The sequence below is a fragment of the Mobula birostris genome, chromosome 25 (genome assembly GCF_030028105.1).
Source record: "Mobula birostris isolate sMobBir1 chromosome 25, sMobBir1.hap1, whole genome shotgun sequence".
NCBI lineage: Eukaryota > Metazoa > Chordata > Chondrichthyes > Myliobatiformes > Myliobatidae > Mobula > Mobula birostris.
This window is the reverse complement of record NC_092394.1, coordinates 11,106,577-11,128,948: the sequence shown is the minus strand read 5'-3', so window position 1 is coordinate 11,128,948 and position 22,372 is coordinate 11,106,577. Positions and strand designations below refer to the sequence as shown.

At 45.3% G+C, this 22,372-nt stretch overlaps 1 protein-coding gene across 1 annotated transcript; it reads right to left on the bottom strand.

The window, feature by feature from the left end:
- Positions 1-3,228: 3,228 nt before the first annotated feature.
- mrps23 (mitochondrial ribosomal protein S23) lies at positions 3,229-15,585 on the bottom strand. The gene is made up of 5 exons (XM_072243148.1): positions 15,479-15,585; positions 14,666-14,842; positions 12,973-13,050; positions 12,001-12,124; positions 3,229-4,880 (listed from the first exon to the last, which is right to left on the bottom strand). The coding sequence occupies exons 1-5, from the start codon at positions 15,520-15,522 to the stop codon at positions 4,746-4,748; spliced, it is 558 nt and encodes a 185-aa protein (XP_072099249.1). The 5' UTR covers positions 15,523-15,585; the 3' UTR covers positions 3,229-4,745.
- Positions 15,586-22,372: the final 6,787 nt, after the last annotated feature.

The window sequence follows — 22,372 nt, the reverse complement described above, 5'->3', positions numbered from 1 at the left end:
TACAGTCTGTTGTCTTTTGCACACTGGTTGGTATGATCGTTCATTATGGTTATTGGATTTATCGCGTATGCCCATCAGAAAATGAATCTCAGGACTGTATATGGTGACATACGTATACTTTGATAATAAATTAACTTTGAACTTTGAAAGTGTTAAGCCTAGAGGTTACAAAGACATAAATGAGGTCTTCAGCAACAGGTTAGCTGAGATAGGGCATGGTTTCTGAGATGTTCTAAATGCTAGCATTAGCATAAACCTAAAGTTAGGATTAGGTACTTAACACTAATGACTGTAACTTGTTCCTGATTTCTAAATTACCGCTACAATGTGCCAGCCCGAGGATATCAGGGCAGTTGCCTGAGATCCAACTGTCCTCAGTGCTTATTAATGATCTTTCTTTCATCATCAGGGTCAGAGGTGGTGAAGTTCACCAGCAACTGCTTTGCAACCGAAACAGTCTGTGTTTGTGTGCAGCAAGACCTAGGCCATATTGAGGTAGGGGCTTGTATATGGCGGTTAACATTCACGCCATAAAACTGCCAGTCAGTTACCATCCTGAACAAGTGAGAATGCAGCATTCTACTTTTGTTCAATGACAATATTGACAAGGAACTCCTTGTCACAATTTGATTACATGAGTGGCCAAATCAGGCCTCAGACATTTAACAGCTGGAAAGACTTTTAGCTTTTTAAGTCATCCTTCTGCCTTTGCAAGAATGCAACGGCTGTTAAAAAATACAATTAGATTAGATTATGAGGACACGTAGTCCTTTTTTATTGTTATTTAGTAATGCATGCATTAAAAAATGATACAATGTTTTTCCAGAATGATATCACGGAAACACATGACAAACCGACTTAAAAACAAAAAACACATAATTATAACACATAGTTACAACAGTGCAAAGCAATACGGTAATTTGATAAGAACAGACCATGGCACGGTAGAAGTCTCAAAGTCTCTCGGAAGTCCCATCATCTCACGCAGACGTGAACCTCCAGCGCTGCCAACTTGCCAATGCAGCATCCTGGAAGCATCCGACCACAGTCCGACTCCGAGTCTGTCCAAGAACTCCGAGCCTCCGACCAGTTCTCCGACACCAAGCACCATCTCTGCCGAGCATTTCGACCCTGGTCCCAGCAACAGGCAATGGACAAAGCTGACGATTTGGGGCCTTCCTCTCCGGAGATTCTCGATTGCACAGTAGCAACGGTAGCGAAGCGAGCATTTCAGAAGTTACTCCAGGTGTTCCTCCGCGCTTCTCACGGCTGTCTCCATCAAATCCGGATTGTGCACATACGATATCATTCGGAACAGCCGCGCGCGCTGCGTCGCGTCGTCGTCATCTCCTCACTTCTAAATATTCCTGATACATTTTAAAACTTTCAAGCTTCAAGAAAATAATAAACAACTCTTAAAATCTAAAATAAAAACCAATTAAAAGACATAAACATTTTTAAAGTTTAATACATACTCAACTGGGAAATCTTCTTGTGGAATAAGAACTTTTACACAAGCAGCGTTTCTAAAAGTCCTATGAAAGATTAAAAATAACTTGCACAAGGACAACATTGAGGGCCAGTTCTTCTGCTGTTCTTTGTTCTATTACATTTCGTCACCGTTCTGATGCCTGGTCTTAACAACTGAACCTCTTGACCATGTCTGCATGCTTCTATGCATTGAGTTGTGAGTTTTCACGCATGGAAACTTCAGCTGAGCCTTGAAGGAGGGTCTCGGCCAGAAATGTCTAGTCCTGATGAAATGTCTCGGCCTGAAGCGTTGACCATCTACTCTTCAGCATGGATGCTGCCTGGCCTCCAGCGTTTTGTGTGAGTAACTCAAGTAACCATACCCTTCTTACAGTGGTGTGCAGAAGAGCAGGTCTGAGCACACAACACGTCGAACCTCCAAGTGGACGGGCTACAGCAGCAGTAGATCACAAACATACACTCAGTGGCCACTTTATTTGGTACAGGAGGTAGATGGTGCACCGTGGTAGATTAGCAACTACCGTGATGCTATTACAGTTTGGGGTGTTGGAGTTTGGAGATCAATTCTGATTTAATTTTTTAGGTTATGAAGACACACAGTCCTCTTTTATTGTCATTTAGTAATGCATGCATTAAGAAATGATACATTATTTCCTCTGGTGTGATATCACAAAACACAGGACAGACCAAGACTGAAAAAATTGACAAAACCACATAATTGTAACATATAGTTACAACAGTACAACAATACCATAACTTGATGAAGAAGTCCATGAGCACAGTAAAAAGTTCAAAGTCTCCAAATGTCCCACATCTCACGCAGATGGGAGAAGGAAGAAAACTCTCTCTGCCATACCGACCACAGTCCAACTCTGATTCATCCGAAAACTTCGAGCTCTGATCAGCTCTCTGACACAGAGTACTGAGCGCCATCTCTGTCCGAATGATTCAACCTCAACCTCGGTCACCAACAGCAGGCAAAGCTGGGGATTTTGAGGCCTACCCTCCGAAAGATTCCCAATCACGCAGTAACAACAGCAGCGAATGAGCGTTTCAGAAATTTCTTCAGATGTTCCTCTGTGCTTTCACGTCCATTCTCCATCAAATCAGAATTGTCCACAGCCTCTATTTAACAGATACAATATCATTTTTCACCGGAGGGCAGCGCAGGAGTTTGTACATTCTCCCCACACACGTGGGTTTCCTCTCTGAGTTCTGGTCAGTAAATTAATTGGGCAGTGTTGTCCCATGATTAGGCTAGGTATAAATCCGTGAGTTGCTGGCAGCACAGATCGAAGGGGCGGAAGGACCAATTTCACGGCTGTATCTCCAAAGAAATAAAAAAAATAGTGTGTGTGCAAGATGGATTTTTCATCATTAAGGGAAAAGCATTGGGCTCACAGCAGGAAACTGTTGCTGTTATGAAAGTTCAGCTTCGATCTGAATGAATGGCAGGGCCGGGCAGGAGGGGATGAGTGGACTGCTGCTGCTTCTAATGTTAAAAGAGCTTTGTTCAAATGCAACATAAAGAAAAAAGAGAGAGGGGTAGGAAGATTTAGAGCCTTGGCAGGGAGTGCACAACTGTAGTGCGGAGAGAACCAAGTGTAATGGATCTGCCCAGATGTCCAAAGCACCCACTGGCGCTCACTCCAACACTACAGGAGGTGCGTGACAGAGGTCTCCCTGGTCGACAGGCTGTCCCCAGGGATACACACAGAGACATCCAGAGAGTGCTGCTGGCAGATCGTCAGCTCGGTGAAGGACGCCCTTTGGTCTGCCGGCACGTCGAGATGTCCATGGAGGAATGCTGCCGGCTGGCCCATCCCAGGCTGCAGGGGTACGTGACGAGGGACGCACTGAAGCGTGGTGCGGCCACCGCACGGGCTCGGTGGGGAAGGACCACAGTGTAGGAGTCTTCCGCTACTGGAGAGGGAGGGTGCAGATTGGGGGAGGAAGCCCCTCTATTATTGTAGTCATGTATTACCCCACAAGTAGTAGCAGTGCTATTGACTGACGTATTGGAACACAATAGAAAAGTACCACTCTTTACATGCTTTTGAAAAGAATTGCACGTTTTATTCTTGTAAACATCTACTTAATTAGGAGTAAAGTTTATTTTATTTTTACAGTTCTTCCACTACTGGAGACAGAGGGTCCAATTTGGGAGAGGAAGCCCCCTAATTACTATTGTGGTGTTTGGGGTATTGAGGGAGGGTAACACCTCTGGTGAAGTGGTTTGCCGTGTCCATTCTGGGGCAACTCACTCACCACTGGTCCGCACCGGACACTCATCTCTCACCTGTGGCTCCAAGCGGCTGTTTGCGTGTGACAGCGGCTACACCCCGGCACGTCACTTTGACAGGCGGGCTGAACCAGGTGAGGGTAGCTGGTGGCCTCATACCACGGTGAGAGAGGGACGTGCCTGTCCTCGCTTGCGAAGTCAGCTGCGGCATACTGGGGGTGGGGGGAACATCTGCAGTGAGATCCAATAACTAGGAAGGCAGTTCTGCAACACTGCGAGGAGAGCGATGGACATGATGAGGCACAGAAGATGTCAGGGTCATCCACTGAAACCAAGGAAGACCCCGGTCTGTGACGCTCATTTGCACCACTGGTCCCAGTGCAACTGCCTCAGTGCAACAACTTTTCCACTTAAAGAAAACTGTACCGCACAGGCCTCCTGTCATTGTCGGTCACGATGGACAACCACCACCTGTAAACCACCTCACGGGGCCAAGAGGGATTAAAGGAATGTAACAGAACACAGCTTAACGCATCGACTAGGAAAAGAGCATTGAACTGTTTATTCTTGTCAATACTTGTTAAATTACAATTAAAGTTTATTTGGATGAAAAAGCTGTTCTTCCATTGGCAAACACACCGACAGCTGCTTAAACCTCCTTCCTTCGTGCCTACTCAAGCTCAATGTAAAAAGAAATACAGGATGAAGTTTGGTGATACTTTTTCACGCAATATTTCAGGAGATAGAAGATGCTAGAACCTGCAGCCAGAAAACCAAGTGCTGGAGGAACTCAGCAGGTCAGGAAGTGTCCGTGGAGACGGATTTTTTTTACATGCTGGTTCGGGACACTGGCTGTAGGCAGCAGGTTTGTGTGCCTCAGATTGTACCAAGTGCTAACAGTCAGATTCTGTCCTCTTCGAGGGGTCACGTTGGTGCTCAGGGGTCAGGACTTGGAAGTGAGCGAGTCCACAGTACCCAAGTGGAAACTATTTATGCAGGGCACAGGCTCCTGTCACTGTGGGTGGCTGGCCTTCTCTGTGTCTTCCTCTTGCACATCCTTGGGCATATCCTGCAGCTTCGAGTCCAACGCAGAGTCCTGTGGCACCGACTCTGGGAGAACATTACTTAGCAAGCTCTTCGGTGAAATCTGAAAGCCCAAAACAGGGCACAATGTTAGATTCATACAGCATAGAAACAGGCCTTTCGACCCCTGAGGCTAATGCTGTCCAGTAACCATCCACTTACACTAATGCCATTTTATTGCCCCACACACTTTCATTAACTCCCATTCACCTAACCTCTAGAGCCAGGGACCCCAAACATTAATCAAGGGGGCTCTGGACCCCAGGATGGGAACTACGGGCAATTCACAGCAGTGATTTTAACCTAACAGACCGCACAGCTTTCACAGTTAGGCAGCACTACAATACAGAAACAGGCCCTTTGGCCTATCTAGTCTCTGCTAAACCATTTCTTCTCCCACATTTGAAATTTAGTTTAAGTGCTAGCTCCATCACCTCGCACTTGAACTACATTTCGGACGTGGGACCTAACTAGAGAACCTGAAGGGAACCCACACAGTCACAGGGGAAACGTACAAAGTCCCCACGCAAAGACTGCATGTGGAGAGGACAAACTAACAGCAGATCAACCTCAGCATGCACTCAGCAGCTTCCTGCCGTTAACTAAAGTGGATTAGAGAGCAGGTCTTATGGGGACAGGTTGTGCAAGCTGGGCCTTTTCTCTTTAGAATGACAGATGATGAGAGATGAATTGATAGAGGTGTACAAGATGACATGAGGCATAGAAAGAGTGGACATTTAGCACCTTCCTCCTAGGGCAGCAACGGCCAATACCAGATGACATCCTTTTAAGGCAGGGGTTCCCAAGCTTTTTTGTGCCACGGACCCCTACCATTAACCGCGGCGTTCGTGGACCCCTGTTTTAAGGTAAGTGAAGGAAAGTTTAAGAGCTATGTCAGAGGCAGTTGTTTTTTTTTAAAACACAGTGTGGTATCTACCTAGAAAGCACTGCCAGGGATGGTGTTTGAGGCAGATAGATTATGGACGTTTAAGAGACTCGTAGAAAGGCACATGGATGAAAGAAAAATGGAGGGTTGAGGGGCTTGGACTGTGCAGAACCACAATTTACATTTTCATATCACCTTTAATACAGTAATTTGTCCCAATGTGTACACAGAAGCAACAGAACAGGACACATAACGGATATTAATGAAACCTTGTTAAGAGGGCAGGTTTTGAGGTGCACGGTGAAGGAACTCAGGAGGAAAGCAGCATCCATCATCAGGGACCCCCACCACCCAGATCGTGCTCTCGTCTCCCTGTGCAATGGGAAAGAGGGAGCAGGAACCTCAGGTCCCACACCACCAGGTTCAGGAACTGTTATCATCCCTCAACCATCAGGCTCTTTAACCAGAGGGGACCGCTTCACTCACCCAGGCACTGAACTGTTCCCACAACCTATGGACTCACAGTCAAGGACACCTCATCTCATGTTCTCAACGTTCATTGCTTATTTATTTATTATTATTTCTTTCTTTTTGTCTTTGCATAGTTTGCTGTCTTTTGCACACTGGTTGAACGCCCAGAAGGTGTGGTCTTTCATTGACTCTGCTGTGTTATTTTTCCATTATGGATTTATTGAGAATGCCTGTAAGAAAATTAATCTCAGGGTTGCATACGCACCTTGATAATAAATTGAACTTCGAGGTTATGGAGGGGATTCCAGAGTGCTGAGCCTCAGCTGAACGCCTGCCCACCGAGGGTACAGAGGTTGAACCTGGACTGGAACAGGGGTGCACTAAACTCAGGGTTGGTCACAGACTGTGGAGACGTGGTGGGGCAAGGCTACTGAGGAACTTGGCCAGCGTAATAAGGATTTTTTTTTGACACAGCAGCAAACTGATAAACACTATTCAATTAGGAACACGATCAAATGTCCAGCCGCTGTTTACTACCACCACCGGGACCACAGGAGGCTGTTGCCATGGCAACTGTCACCCGCTAACTCAGCAGAGACTTTATTCACCCTCGGCTGTCTATCAGTACCAGAGTCAGCCAGCAGAGGGAGCAAATGATGGGAAAGCAACAACCAACAGAAGAACGGTCAATTTAACTGCGTTTGCCTCTCGTATGACCTCTCCAACATCCAGACTGGAAGAAAGAAGAGCTAGTAAAGCAACTGGCTGGGAAATGCATTATTGTAGCAGGACATTTGGAAAATCACAATACAATCAAGTATCTCAGTATCAGAATCAAATTTATTATCACTGGCATATTTATTTATTTAGAGGTACAACGCAGAACAGGCCCTCCCGGCTCAACGAGCCTCACCGACCACACACCCCCCCCCATCCCCAGCAACCCTAGCCTATTTAACCCATACTGCACTGGTTTGTATCCAAGAAAATTAGGATGCAATGTCCATGGTCAATCAGAATCACAGGACAATTTACAATTAACCTATTCACTGCTACGTCTTTGGACTATGGGTGTAAACCCCGGCATGCAGAGTAGACCCACACACTCACAGGAAGAACATAAAAACGTCCTTACAGAGGACGCTGGAACTGAACTCTGAACTCTGACACTCTTGAGCTGTAAAGGCACTACCGTGGCACATATTATGTTTCGCGGCAGCAAAGACAAAGTATTAACATAAATTACAAAAATTAATGTAAAGTTCAAATAAAAACATAACGCTCATGGACGTAATCTGCTGGAGAGGACGAAGCCGTTTCTGAATAATTGCACGTGGGTCTTCAGGATAGCAACACTATGACCATCTTGCACCTAATGCACACAGTACTCCAAGCGTAGCCTGAACTTGATTTCTTATTATTGTTACATACCTCAAGGAGATCTTGTGACTTTCTTGTGAGAATGATGTAATGGTCTTTTGGAGGTCACCTGATGTAATTTTCCCGCCGATGAGGTCATGTGATGACATGTTCACCACGGGTATAAAAAGGAAGACCTCAGGTGACGCAGTTAGTTTTTAGTTTTCCAGCTAGAAAGTTCGTCTGTGTCTCCGTTTCTGTTGCGTATTTGCTTTATGACGCAGTTTCATTTTTAAAACGGAGTGTTACATTCTGTTGTAAGGTACAATATGCTGGACTGGCAATTTCTGTTAGATTTGTTGATGTACCTTTTTCCAGTAGTACTGGAGAGTGAAGACTTTATCGAAGTACAGGATATGAAGGCTTAAGAGAAGTCGGGAATGTTCGGCAGTTTAATAAAGGATCGACCTTATTGAGTCTTCGTTGAAGAAGTAGCGACCTGCATTGAAGATAACTCTTGCCAAAAGAGCAAGGAAGCTCATGCAAGGTGCTCTCTAGAAATTAAGGTCAGTTATTTTAAGCTGATTATTTCCTTCATCGTGAATCCTTTGGACAGAACCAGTAGGAAAGTCGCGTCGATGAAGAAATCCTTCTCCAGAGAAGTCTCCCCCAATTGAATGTATAAATCTGTTGGACTTTTGAATTTACCATTTTAAGAACTGTATTTGACTTTACCGCTTTAAGAACTGTTCTCGCATTTATCGCATTAAGAATCAGTATCAAGTGACGATTTGTTGAACGGCCGCATAGTGGTTAACTTCCAGTTAAGGTTTTCGTTTGTGTTTTACTGTTTCTCCGTGTTTAATAAATGTTTGGTTGTTTTCATATAACCTGTCTCGATTACGTGGTTACGTAACATTATCCTTTGTGGTCCGAGTGTTTGACAAATGGCTTGGCAAATTGGTAAAGGTGCTGAGGAAGAGGATTTCTTGGAATGTATGCGGGATGGTTTTTTGAACCAACATGTCGAGGAACCAACTAGAGAGCAGGCTATTCTGGACTGGGTTTTGAGCAATGAGGAAGGGTTAATTAGCAATCTTGTCGTGAGAGGCCCTTTGGGTAAGAGTGACCATAATATGGTGGAATTCTTCATTAAGATGGAGAGTGACATAGTTAATTCAGAAACAAAGGTTCTGAACTTAAAGAGGGGTAACTTTGAAGGTATGAGACGTGAATTAGCTAAGATAGACTGGCAAATGACACTTAAAGGATTGACAGTGGATATGCAATGGCAAGCATTTAAAGGTTGCATGGATGAACTACAACAATTGTTCATCCCAGTTTGGCAAAAGAATAAATCAAGGAAGGTAGTGCACCCGTGGCTGACAAGAGAAATTAGGGATAGTATCAATTCCAAAGAAGAAGCATACAAATTAGCCAGAGAAAGTGGCTCACCTGAGGACTGGGAGAAATTCAGAGTTCAGCAGAGGAGGACAAAGGGCTTGATTAGGAAGGGGAAAAAAGATTATGAGAGAAAACTGGCAGGGAACATAAAAACTGCCTGTAAAAGCTTTTATAGATATGTAAAAAGGAAAAGACTGGTAAAGACAAATGTAGGTCCCCTACAGACAGAAACAGGTGAATTGATTATGGGGAGCAAGGACATGGCAGACCAATTGAATAATTACTTTGGTTCTGTCTTCACTAAGGAGGACATAAATAATCTTCCAGAAATAGTAGGGGACAGAGGGTCCAGTGAGATGGAGGAACTGAGCGAAATACATGTTAGCAGGGAAGTGGTGTTAGGTAAATTGAAGGGATTGAAGGCAGATAAATCCCCAGGGCCAGATGGTCTGCATCCTAGAGTGCTTAAGGAAGTAGCCCAAGAAATAGTGGATGCATTAGTGATAATTTTTCAAAACTCGTTAGGTTCTGGACTAGTTCCTGAGGGTTGGAGGGTGGCTAATGTAACCCCACTTTTTAAAAAAGGAGGGAGAGAGAAACCGGGGAATTATAGACCGGTTAGCCTAACGTCGGTGGTGGGGAAACTGCTGGAGTCAGTTATCAAAGATGTGATAACAGCACATTTGGAAAGCGGTGAAATCATCGGACAAAGTCAGCATGGATTTGTGAAAGGAAAATCATGTCTGACGAATCTCATAGAATTTTTTGAGGATGTAACTAGTAGAGTAGATAGGGGAGAACCAGTGGATGTGGTATATTTGGATTTTCAAAAGGCTTTTGACAAGGTCCCACACAGGAGATTAGTGTGCAAACTTAAAGCACACGGTATTGGGGGTAAGGTATTGGTGTGGGTGGAGAATTGGTTAGCAGACAGGAAGCAAAGAGTGGGAATAAACGGGGCCTTTTCAGAATGGCAGGCGGTGACTAGTGGGGTACCGCAAGGCTCAGTGCTGGGACCCCAGTTGTTTACAATATATATTAATGACTTGGATGAGGGAATTAAATGCAGCATCTCCAAGTTTGCGGATGACACGAAGCTGGGTGGCAGTGTTAGCTGCGAGGAGGATGCTAAGAGGATGCAGAGTGCCTTGGATAGGTTGGGTGAGTGGGCAAATTCAGCGCAGATGCAATTTAATGTGGATAAATGTGAAGTTATCCACTTTGGTGACAAAAATAGGAAAACAGATTATCTGAATGGTGGCCGATTAGGAAAAGGGGAGGTCAACGAGACCTGGGTGTCATTATACACCAGTCATTGAAAGTGGGCATGCAGATACAGCAGGCAGCGAAAAAGGCGAATGGTATGCTGGCATTTATAGCGAGAGGATTCGAGTACAGGAGCAGTTGTACAAGGCCTTGGTGAGACCACACCTGGAGTATTGTGTGCAGTTTTGGTCCCCTAATCTGAGGAAAGACATCCTTGCCATAGAGGGAGTACAAAGAAGGTTCACCAGATTGATTCCTGGGATGGCAGGACTTTCATATGAAGAAAGACTGGATGAACTGGGCTTGTACTCGTTGGAATTTAGAAGATTGAGGAGGGATCTGATTGAAACGTATAAAATCCTAAAGGGATTGAACAGGCTAGATGCAGGAAGATTGTTCCCGATGTTGGGGAAGTCCAGAACAAGGGGTCACAGTTTGAGGATAAAGGGGAAGCCTTTTAGGACCGAGGTTAGGAAAAACTTCTTCACACAGAGAGTGGTGAATCTGTGGAATTCTCTGCCACAGGAAACAGTTGAGGCCAGTTCATTGGCTATATTTAAGAGGGAGTTAGATATGGCCCTTGTGGCTACGGGGATCAGGGGGTATGGAGGGAAGGCTGGGGCGGGGTTCTGAGTCGGATGATCAGCCATGATCATAATAGATGGCGGTGCAGGCTCGAAGGGCCGAATGGCCTACTCCTGCACCTATTTTCTATGTTTCTATTCTAAGAAGGTGCCTCAGTCGGAGTGGATAAAGAGGAGCCAGCAGATGAGTGTTGAATATCCCAGCAGTGGTTGGAAAAATACTACACAAGGCAAGAGGTCATAGACAGAGGATTCACTACCTATCAGGGTGCAATCAGGGTAATTTTCAAGTACTCTGTAAGTAGAAAGGTACTAAGCTGATTACCACTGATGCCTCAAATAAAGAAGACATTTGATGAAGATAGCATATAAAAGTACATTTGTACATTTATTATCAAAGTACATCTATGTCACCATCAACAGTCTTAGGCACCCCAGCTCTCTAAGTATATGAGTGAGGCCTCGGTCAGTCATGTCGCATCTTCGCTGTCTAGATGTGTAAGCCGGGGTGATGCGATATGGAGAGCAAGCTGTTGCCCACGTAGCAAACTCCAGCTCTCCACGCGTCTGCCGAATCCAAAGGGACAGCCGGTACAGCGGCATCGCAGGAGTTGCCAGTCAGCAATGAACTCAACGTAGGCCTGCCTCAGGGACTCCAGCTCCAGATCTGTCCCTCAGGGTTTACTCTCGAAGCCTTCCCCGTGAACGGATACAGCCGCAAGTTTGAGACCAGAGTTTTCCTTCTCCTAGTTGAGCTGCCAAGCCCCATCTGGCTGAAGCGACTGATTTTAAGGCGCCAGCAACCCACCTTTTCCCCTTCTCCTGTCAGCAGAAACAGTTCCACCGAGCTCGGTTGCTAAGCCACACGCGGAGGCCAGGAACTAGACTTGGTTATCAGCGGCCATTTGAGGCGCACGCCATTGGGAGCGTTTAATTAGTGTGGCAGGAGCTTCCCACCCCAGAGAGAATCACTCAAGACTGAAGCAGACAGATTCTTAGACTGCCTTGGGAAAAGAGAACAGGTCAGAAAAATGAAACTAAGGGTACTCCTGTTTCCTCCCACACTCCAAAGGCGTACAGGTTAACAACAGAAACACATTGCAGTTCCTGTCCCCCCTCAGCACAATGGAGCTCAGTCACAGCTGACGTGGATACTGGACCATCTCCTCTCCTTGTCACCGGAGCCACGGGTAGACAAACCACATCATACATACCTTGGTGCTGGCCCACCTGCGTAAAATGATGCCCTCCGCCAGCAGTGCCCTGCTCGCTCCTTCGAAAAGCTTCTCTTCATCGGTTTCGCCTTCTGCCTCCAGAGCTTGGTATTTCTCCACAAACCTAGAAACAGTAGTTTCAACAGTCTTGTAAGCTCTCGTGCCAAACCTGGAATGCAAGCAACCCAGCACAGCTCTGCTCTGAGGCTTCCCGCCAGCCCAAGTGAGAACCTTTAAACATCAAAACCGAGGCTCCATTTGTGGAAAAACAATACTCTCCACTTAACAATAGTTTTTTCTTTAAATGTGATAGAACAAGAAATTAATAAATATAAAAGGTAAAGAATTAATTATTCTTATTTTTTCACAAATATACAAAGTTCAAAGTAAAATTTATTATTAAATACATATATGTCACCATATATAAACGCGAGTTTCTTACAGAGATGATGGATAATCTACTCTGCACAGTTAACTGAGTGGCCAGGCATCACTATTCCTTTGAAATAGTGTTGTATATCTACCTTTCACACAATGAGGCCAGATGGAGCCTCAGCTTAATATCTCATCCAAAACACAGCACTAGCCACTGTAACATTCCCTCGGCACGACGGTGAAAGTCAACCTAAACCCTTGTTCTCTAGGCCCTGCATGGAAGCCCAGTCCCTCCTGCTGCTCAGGTTAACAGTGCTACCCACTGAGCTGTACTAGACGCATCTATACCTGACCAATATTTATCGTGCCCGAGTGTTACCACCATCCGTCCTCTGCGCACTTTACCCTGTCTGACGTGACCATACTTTACCATTGCCTATAGTCACCACATTTTTACCTGCCCCCGTCTGAGACCCAGTGTGCTCTAGAGCTAATCATGGGGTTAGGCACTGGGCACTGGGCATCACGAGCTAGAAAGGCAAAGCAGCTTTACTGGTCGGGGTGGCATGCTGGAAAATAAACAGGAGCTTCCCTTACCTTTGGCACGTGGAGACAAAATTGGATCTTGCAAGGTCAAATGCTCTTGGCCCATTTCCATACACCTTGTAGAATTTCCTGCAATTAAGAGAACCTTAGAATGAAATGGGACTGGGTCTCAATGTGGCATATTTACTCCAAGCAGCGCCCAGCAATCACTCATAGTAAGTCATAGAGCAAGAGATCACAGAAACCAACAATTCTGTCTAATATCCAAGTCGATCTAAGCTAATTCTATTTGCCCATTCTTGGCCCATAGCCTTCTAAACTGTTCTTACCCATTATCAGTCCGAATTGCTTTTGTGCACACAGTGAAGTGTCATCGTACGTGACCTGTCACAAGCTTCTTCCTCTTTTCCTCTGATGAGGTCACCCCACTCAGTGATCTTATTGGAAGTGTCTGGAGAAGGGTGGAAGAGGAAGCCCTTAGCTCAGAGGTGGAGATCAGATCTCAACCCATTTTCCAGCAGCAGCCATAATAAAAAAAACTATAAATTACAATAAGTAGGGTTTTTAAAGTTTCGGTCTATGCTTTCGAAGCCATTAATGCTCCAGGTCCCCTTCCTCCCACTCCCCGTACGGGTGGGGAGAAGGTTACATACCCTACAACCACCTTCACATCCAGGACCTGTTGAAAGTTCCACCCTTCCCCAACTCCCAGCAGCTGAATGAATGACATGTCCAAAGTAAACAAATCCTGCTTCAGCTCTCAAAATTCCTGACAACCAGGAAGTACAAGTGCACAGAGCAATGGTGAACCTGTTCAATAACCACAAGGACCAGGTGTTTCCTTACAATGCACATCAGAGGTCTGCCTAAGAATGATCTCTGCTGCATTACCAAGATATCTCAAAGCATTTTATAACTAATCATTATCATTCTGTGCCGTGTCATTAGACTTGGGCGATATTGGTCTTTCTATGGCCATGATTCTGTCGGCAAATTTTTCTACAGAAGTGGCTTCTTCTGGGTAGTGTCTTTACAAGTCAGGTGACCCCGGTCATTATCAATACTCTTTAGAGATTGCTTTGCATCAGTGGTCGCATAACCAGCACTTGTGATATAAACCAGCTGCTCATACGACCATCCACCACCTGCTCCCATGGCTTCACATGACCCTGATCAGGGGCTAAGCAGGTGTAACACCTTGCCCGAGTGTGACCTGCAGGCTGGCAGAGGGAAGGAGCACCTTACACCTCACACCTCCTTTGGTAGGGACCTATCTCCACCCCAACACCCTTACAACCAATGAACCACTGAACTATTGCAGCCTTCTCTCCTCTCAGTTAAAAGGTTGTGGGTTCAAGTCCTGCTACAGAAAAATTTAGGCAGGGGGTGTTGTGTCACTAGAGACCGCGTCTCCTGAGTGAAATATCAAACTTCGGTATTTCATTTAAAAGATGCAATCTCCAGTGACCCATTGACTTTCTTAGGCAAGCATTAAAGATCCCATTACATTAATCTGAAGAGCTTGTATGTTCTCCAATGTCTCCTGGCCATTACTTCTCCTTTACCAAACAACACAAAATTAGATGACCTGGTTGTCATCGGTTGCTCTTTGTGAGATCTCGCTTTGCGGAAATCACCGGCTGGTTTTCCAACATCACAGCATTGAGATACAGTGAATGGTGTGACTGAAATACTTTCAAGCGTTATCTGTCCTACTGGCTGTGAAAGTGTCAGCAGAACTTACACTCGAATCACATCTTCTTGGTAGAATATCTCCTGAACTGGGTCTTGGGCTTTTCCAAATCGTTCTCTTGGTTTCCGGTAGATAGGTTCACGTTTCGGAGGGAACGTAGCATACACATCATACCAGATAGGCTTCTCAGATTCCTTCAGCACACCAGAGCGCAACAAGTCTCGGACTCTACGGTTTAACCAACATGACTATCAGCATTGGTGGACACTTTGCATTTATCATTGTGAACAATCCGAAATCTCACCCTTCTGAATTCTTAATATACCACATTGTACCAAGTGAGTCAAGGAAATGAAAACGAACTAACAGCTCAGAGGGAGGATACTCAGCCACCAGTGTATCAGCTGTAATCTAACCGAACAGGTTTAAGGGAAATGGATGACGTACCGGTGCTACTAATCTCAAAAAAACTCTGCAATTCCCACTAAAGCAAAACACCGCTACTCCTGGAGGTCGTTCCCGGCTCAAGTCGTCTGCTAATGAGTAAAACACACGTAACACTGGAGGAACACGGTAGGTCAAGCAGCATCTACAGAAGAGAGTAAACAGTTGTCTTTTCCACAGATACCGCCTGACTTGCTGAGTTCCTTCAGTGTTTTGTGTCCGTTGCTCTGGATTTCCAGCCTCTGCAGACGTTCTCGTGTTTGTCTTTATAAGTAGCCTGTACATATGAACAACCATTCGGGATACCGGCAGCAGGGATTTGCCTCCTTCTCCAAACTCTCCCTCTACCTTTTCCATTGTCCCCAAACTCCTCTCCCATGCCCCCACCCCACCTGCCATAACCACAAGTCATCCCCGGACCTTGTGAAGACGCTGCCGAACTTCTCCAGCCTGCTCCCGGCCATGTTGCCGATCACTCCTCCAGGCTCACCAATCGATGGGTCGCCAGACGCAACACGTTCAGCGCCGATACGTCGATCGGCCGCCAGGCGGAATGCATTCAGTGCTGAGACATCGATGGACCGCCAGGCGCGATGCATCCACCGCCGACACATCGATGCGCTGTGCACTTCAAACGGCGGCCGCGTTTCGATAGCCCACGCTTACCTGCAAAATGCTTTAGGGCAACATCGAGCTCTAGCAAATCAAACAAAATATACAGGCCAGCCAACATCTTTGGGAAGAGAAACGGAGCTAATGTTCCAGGCAGAAGTCCCTTCATCCAAGGGTCGACCTGAAACTTTCGTGCTTTCTCTTCCCACAGTTGTCATCTGCTGAGTTATTCAACTTGTTTTTTTATTATTCATCATCACCAGGTGTCGTGCCCAGTTTGAGCTCTGACTGCCATGGCCCACACACTCCTGTTTCGGATCAATTCATTGGTATTCATTTCCAGTTCTCTGGCTGCTGTCTCCATCGTCATTTGTCTTTGTCTTCCTCTTGCTTTCTTCCCTTCAATCTTTCCCATAATTACCGTGCATTCTAACTCCTCTTTCCTAATCACACATCCAATCTACTTTACTTACAACTCCTCCCTTGGGGGGTCAGACACCCTGAGCCATTAGACTGGTCCTGGACTTATTTCCATTTGGCATAATTTACATATTATTATTTAATTATTTATGGTTTTATTTTGGTATATTTATACTCTATTCTTGGTTGGTGCAACTGTAACCAAACCCAATTTCCCTCGGGATCAATAAAGTATGTCTATTTATCTCTTTATCTATCTATCTATCTAATCAAGCCTTTTCATGATCTCATACATTATTTCTCTTTTTGTGCTTGCTCTGTTCATGACATCCTCGATAGATATTTGTTTCGTCCATGATATTCTTTGCATCCTCCTCAAAAACCACGTCTCTGCTGCTACAATTCGTTTCCTCATGTTACTAGATATTGTCCAACATTCTGAGCCATATAACATAACTGGATAAACATAACATTTCAGGTCTCTGAGGCAGGTTGTCATGCCTAGTTTAGTGTTGGTCAGTATACTCTTCATTGTCGTAAAGGTGGCTTTTGCCATCACTATTCTTCTTTTGATGTCCAAGTCGCACCTGCCATCTGATGTCACCCAGCTTCCAACTTTAGAAATCCATAGTTTAAGGCCATCTCATCGACAGTTTCATGGGGTTAATACCCCAGGAAATGTTGGGGGACTGCCATTAAGGATATCTGATGGGATGTTGTAAGGTCATTGGAATTGCACGACTTGTGAAGGAAATGCCACAAGGAATACTGGAACCTGGCGCTAAAGAAAAAGCCAGTTTCTGGAGGAACTCAGCAGATGAGGCAGCGTCTGTGGAGGGAAAGAGCTAATGGCGGCTTTGGATGAATCAGCGGTGTCCTGCCCCTCTGTCTCCATGGGCGCTGCCTGACCTGTTGGCCAGAACAAGCAGGATCTCCCAGTGGCCACCCATTTTAATTCCACTTCCCATTCCCATTCCGATGTCCATCCGTGGCCTGTCGTGATGAGGCCACATCTAGGTTGAAGGAACAACACTTCATATTCCATTTGAGCAGCCCCCAACCTGTAAAATGAACATCGATTTCTTGAACTTCTGGTAATGTCCCTCACCCCCACTCCTTCACCATTTCCCATCCCCTTTTCCCTCTCTCACTTTACTCCTTGCCCACCCATCACCTCCCTCTGGTGCTCCTCCCCCCTTTTTTCTTTCTTCCATGGCCTTCTGTCTCTTTCACCAATCAGCTTCCCAGTCTTTACATAATCCCCTCCCTCTCCACGTTTCACCTATCTCCTTGTGTTTCTCTCTCCTCTACCTCCACCTTTTAAATCTACTCCTCAGCTTTTTCCCCTCAGTCCTGCTGAAAGGTTTCAGCCCAAAACATCAACTGGTCTCTTTTCCATAGATGCTGCCTGGCCTGCTGAGTTCCTCCAGCATTTTGTGTGTGTTGCTTGGATTTCCAGCATCTGCAGATTTTCTCCTGTTTGTGACCGACTGGCAGCTGCTTGAGATGAAATATTGGTTTGTACACTCTGTGATTTTATAATGATTACAATATATTTCCGAAACACGTGTAAAGTCATAGATTGCTACTGTGCACAATCGGGCCATCAAATCTATGCCAAATTATTCATCAATTTAGTACCCAGACCATAGCCCCCCATACCCCTCCCATCCATGAACCTATCCAATTTTCTCTAAAATGTTGAAATCGAACCCACATGCACCACTTCCGGTGCAACTTGTTCTGCACTCACACCACTCTCTGAGGGAAGAGGTTCCACCTTAAACATTTCACCTTTCACCCTTAACCTCTAGTTCTAGTCTCAGCAACCTGGAAAGAGTCTGTTTGCATTTACCCTATGCGCATCATCATTTTGTATACCTCTATCAAGTCTCCCCTCATTCTCCTACGCTTTAGGGAATAGTCTTAACCTATTCAGCCTTTCCCTAAAGCTGGTTAGAGTCTCGTACATCAGGGTTAATGACTTGCGACTACAGTCCAGGTAAATTTTCAATGGCTCCTCAGTTTTACAGCAGGTCTGTTCAATGAGAAGACCGTGACTCCATTCGTGAGCAAAAGTAATTAACTGAAACTTTTTAAACATTTCTGGATGGCTTTATTTCCTACTTTACTGAAATGTAAATCCATATGGAGGATTTAAGACCATAAGATATAGGAGCAGAATTAGGCCATTTGGCCCATCAAGTCTGCTCCTCCGTCTCATCATGGCCGATCCAATTTCCCTCTCAGCCCCAATCTCCTGCCTTCTCCCCGTATCCCTTCACGCTCTGACTGATCAAGAACCGATCAATCTCTGCCTTAAATATACCCAACGACTTTCCACAGCTGCCTGTTGCGACGAATTGCACATATTCACCCCTCTCTGACTAAAGAAATTCCTCATAATCTCCGTTCTAAAAGGACGTCTCCCTATTCTGAGGCTGTGTCCTCTGGGCATGGGCAACATTCCCTCTACGTCCACTCAATCAACACCTTTCACCACTCGATCGGTCTCAAAGAGGTAACCCCTCATTTTTCTGAGGGGTGAATAGAGCAGAGACCAAGAACCATCAAACGCTCCTCACATGATAAACCTCTGGATCCCAGATTTAGTTCCTCCAGCATTTTGTGTGTGTTGCTCGGATTTCCAGCATCTGCAGATTTTCTTTTGTTTGATATTAAGGATCCCACCCATCCACCCAGCACCCTCTTTGACTTCCTACCATCAGGCAGGGGACTCTGATGCATAAAAACAGGAATGGTTAGGACGTTTCTTCCCTCAGGCCATTAGACTTCTGACTTCCTGCCACATCGCATTTAAAGTATCACTGGTTAATCTGTTCTGTACCTTACAGTATTTAATTTATTAATTTATGCACTTTAGTTTGCTATTTATGCATGATTCATCTGTAGATGTCATCCTTACTGTCATAAGTTATTGTGTGTAGTGTTGTGTTTTACACCCTGGTTAGGGGAAGCGTTGTCTTGTTTCTATACACATTATATGTTTATATACATTATGTACATGTATATAGTTAAATGACAATAAACGATGAGAATAAGGTACGAGTACAAAGAAACAAAAGTGGAAGCAGACATTAAAGTGGAGATTTATTAACAAGTTGTCAGCATATTGACAGCAACTATAGTGAGAATTTCAAAGTTATGATGAAACAATCTATTTCTATTTATGCAAGTCATTAAACCAGAGTCAACTAGGAGTAAATATAACAGATATTAATCAAACTTGTCAAAACAGTTGGTTTAATAAAAATTGAAGCGCTGAATCCTTCACTCCCAACAGTTTTCTCCACAATAATTTCCTAACAAGCTGCATTAATACATGTCAAATGGCAGAGCATCAAATTTCAGAACATATTGGCTAGTAATTGGATCATGTGATAGCGAGGAGACAGAATTTTTGTGCTCTGGATTTGATTGTACTCTGAACTTATTGTGTTGGTGACACTTCCACACCAACTGCAAAATTGGACCTGACACCACATTTGTGATCCCACTGGTTTATCTGTAGAGTCCTTGAAAGTGAGTCTGTAGGTGAGGAATCAGTTCAGTTCAATCTAAGGGAAAGATACCCCACGGGTGACCGAGAGGTGGGGAGGATGAGCACCCCAGTTGGATGGACACAACGACATCAGACCCAGGCAATGAACAAACGACGATGAGGAAGCAGTGTGCATGTGGCAAAATCTGCAAGAACGATCGCGGCTTGAAGATCCACCAAGCGAGGATGAAGTGTCTGGCGGGAGCAGGAGCAGCACAACGCGCAGGTGTCCAACCTGGTGAGACGAAGGAGGGGCCAGGCCCGGAGTCACCCCATAGTGCCTGGAACCTCCAAGTGTTGCAAACTAATCCCTCCAAACATCAAGTCTAACAGGAGGTGGATCAAATGGCCTGCAGCTAACATTACTTCACTGTGGAAGCAGTTTGATGAAGATGTTAACCAAATTCTGGAGGCAACGGCGAAGGGAGTGGTTGATAGGAAGCTGCAAGCCATGACAAGCCAGGTGTCTCCCAGTGGAGGTTGGTTGTAGGGGATTCGTAGCCTGTTCTTTAGTTAGAGCCTTCAGCATTTTGGACATCGAGGGAGAGAGGAAGAGGAGACCCATCCGCAGTACCACCGATGCGGCAGAGAGGGCCTCAAGATGGCTGTGGCTCAAAAGAGGGGAGCCATGGAGTCATAAGTAGCTAGCCATCTGGACACAGGCTGGGGTCTGATCAGCCCTGGCTGGGTCACCTGGAGGAGGTTGTATGACATTGAAAGACCCGAAACACCCGATGATTCCAGGAACATCACTGAAGGTGTGTCCAGAAGCATCAATAGATGTATGTACACAGCAGTTATTTCAATACTGGCACTTTAACAGCGTAAAACTTTCAGTCATTTTCGTAATTCCAGAACTTCACAGAGCCCAGCACATGCTGTTAATCTGTGGTATGTAGCTGAACAGCTTGGGTCCAGAATTAAACCCTTTTCAAAAATAAGCTCTGCCTCTGCTTTTCTCCACCAATGACACAACCACATCACCTTCAGGCCATTCAGCCCCAACCATCCTATCCCCATTTTAATCCTCCATTACCGGAAGTTCCAGCAAATTGCCAGCCTCCTCCACCTTCACCTCTTCTCCCACGCAGGTCCTTCCACTCAAACAGTGTCAGCGATTTCCACCTTCCAGTCTCTCTCAGGGAAAATGTTTCTCCCAAGTTCTTGGGAGAATGAAGGATCATTAAGAGTCGGGATGTACAGCACGAAAACAGGCCCTTCAGCCCAACTGCTCCATGCTGTAAAGGTGCCCCATCCAACCTAGCCCCAGTTATGCTTAACCCTCTCCCTCTAAACCTTTCCTATCCCAATGAAAGGGCTCGGCTTGAAACATTGGCTGTTTATTCTTTTCCATGGATGCTGAGCTTCTCTAGAATTTTGTGTGTGTTGCTCTGGATTTCCAGCATCTACAGAATCCCTTGTGTTTATCATATACTGGTCCAACTGTCTTTTAAATTTTTGTACCTGCCTTTACCACTTCCTCTGGCAGCTCATTCTACAGATACCACCCTTTGCGTACAAAAAAAAAGCTCAAAATTCTTGTATTAATTCGTCCCCCTCTCACCTTACTGCCCACCAGATCATTTGGTGAGCAGAGTTGAATGTTGCAGTCCATATTCTGTCTGCTCTCCAAAGGACAACCAGTTCATGTTAGTCTCCAGGCCCAGGATCTCTGGGGTGGATCCCTTGTCACTGCAAGAGGCTGCTCACAGATGTGCTCTGTTCTCCCCGTGTAACATTACCAGTGTGTCCTGTGAGTCTAATTCTGAGGCTGTTACCCATTTCTCCAATGTACAAGATGTGACGTCGTTTACACTGAATTGCATAGACAATGGATTACAGTTAACTGGGGCACATCCAGACCAGTACATTTTGGCCCAATTAAGTGGCTGCCCCAATTACCCAAAGTTTCATAGAAATAATTTAAAAGACCAAGTACCATTTAACTAAGCAACAAATTATGTATTTAAATGAAATACATAACAAATTACCAATATTATTACAGTGCAATAAAACTATTAGTCCCTAATCGTTACCGAGGAATTCATACAGTGTATATTGCTGTGGGTTGATTGCCTGTAAAATCAGTGCAAATACCTTTGTCAAATGGTGAAAGCTGAATCATCTGCAGCTCAATATCAGTCAGACAAAGGAGATGGTGATGGACTATTGGAAGACTGAGCCTGCACTGCTCCGTTACTATTGATGGTGAGGACCCTCAAGTATCTGGGGATGCACCTGGATGACAGACTTGAGTGGAGCACCAACACAGAGGCTGTGTACAAGAAGGGCCAGGGTCATCTCTACTTCCTGAGGAGACTGAGGTTCTTTGGAGTATGCAGGCCTCTCCTTCACATGCTCCACCAGCCATTTGTCGCCAGTGCAATCTTCTGTGCGGTGGTGAGCTGGGGCAAGGGCATCAACACGGGTGATGCCAACAGGCTCAATAATCTGATTAGAAAGGTGGCTCTGTCATAGGAGTCAAACTGGACACACTGGAGGCTGTGGTAGAACGAAGGACTCTATGGAAAATCCTGACAATTCTGGACAATGTTCCTCACCCTGTCCATGACTCCTTGGCTGAACAGAGGAGCACTTTCAGTAATAGACTAAGACAACTGTGCTGCTCCAAACAGTGCTGTACAAGGTCATTCTTGCCCTCGGCCATTAGGCTCCATAATGAGTCAACCTGCAGCTGGGGAAGTGATGACCCTCTCCTG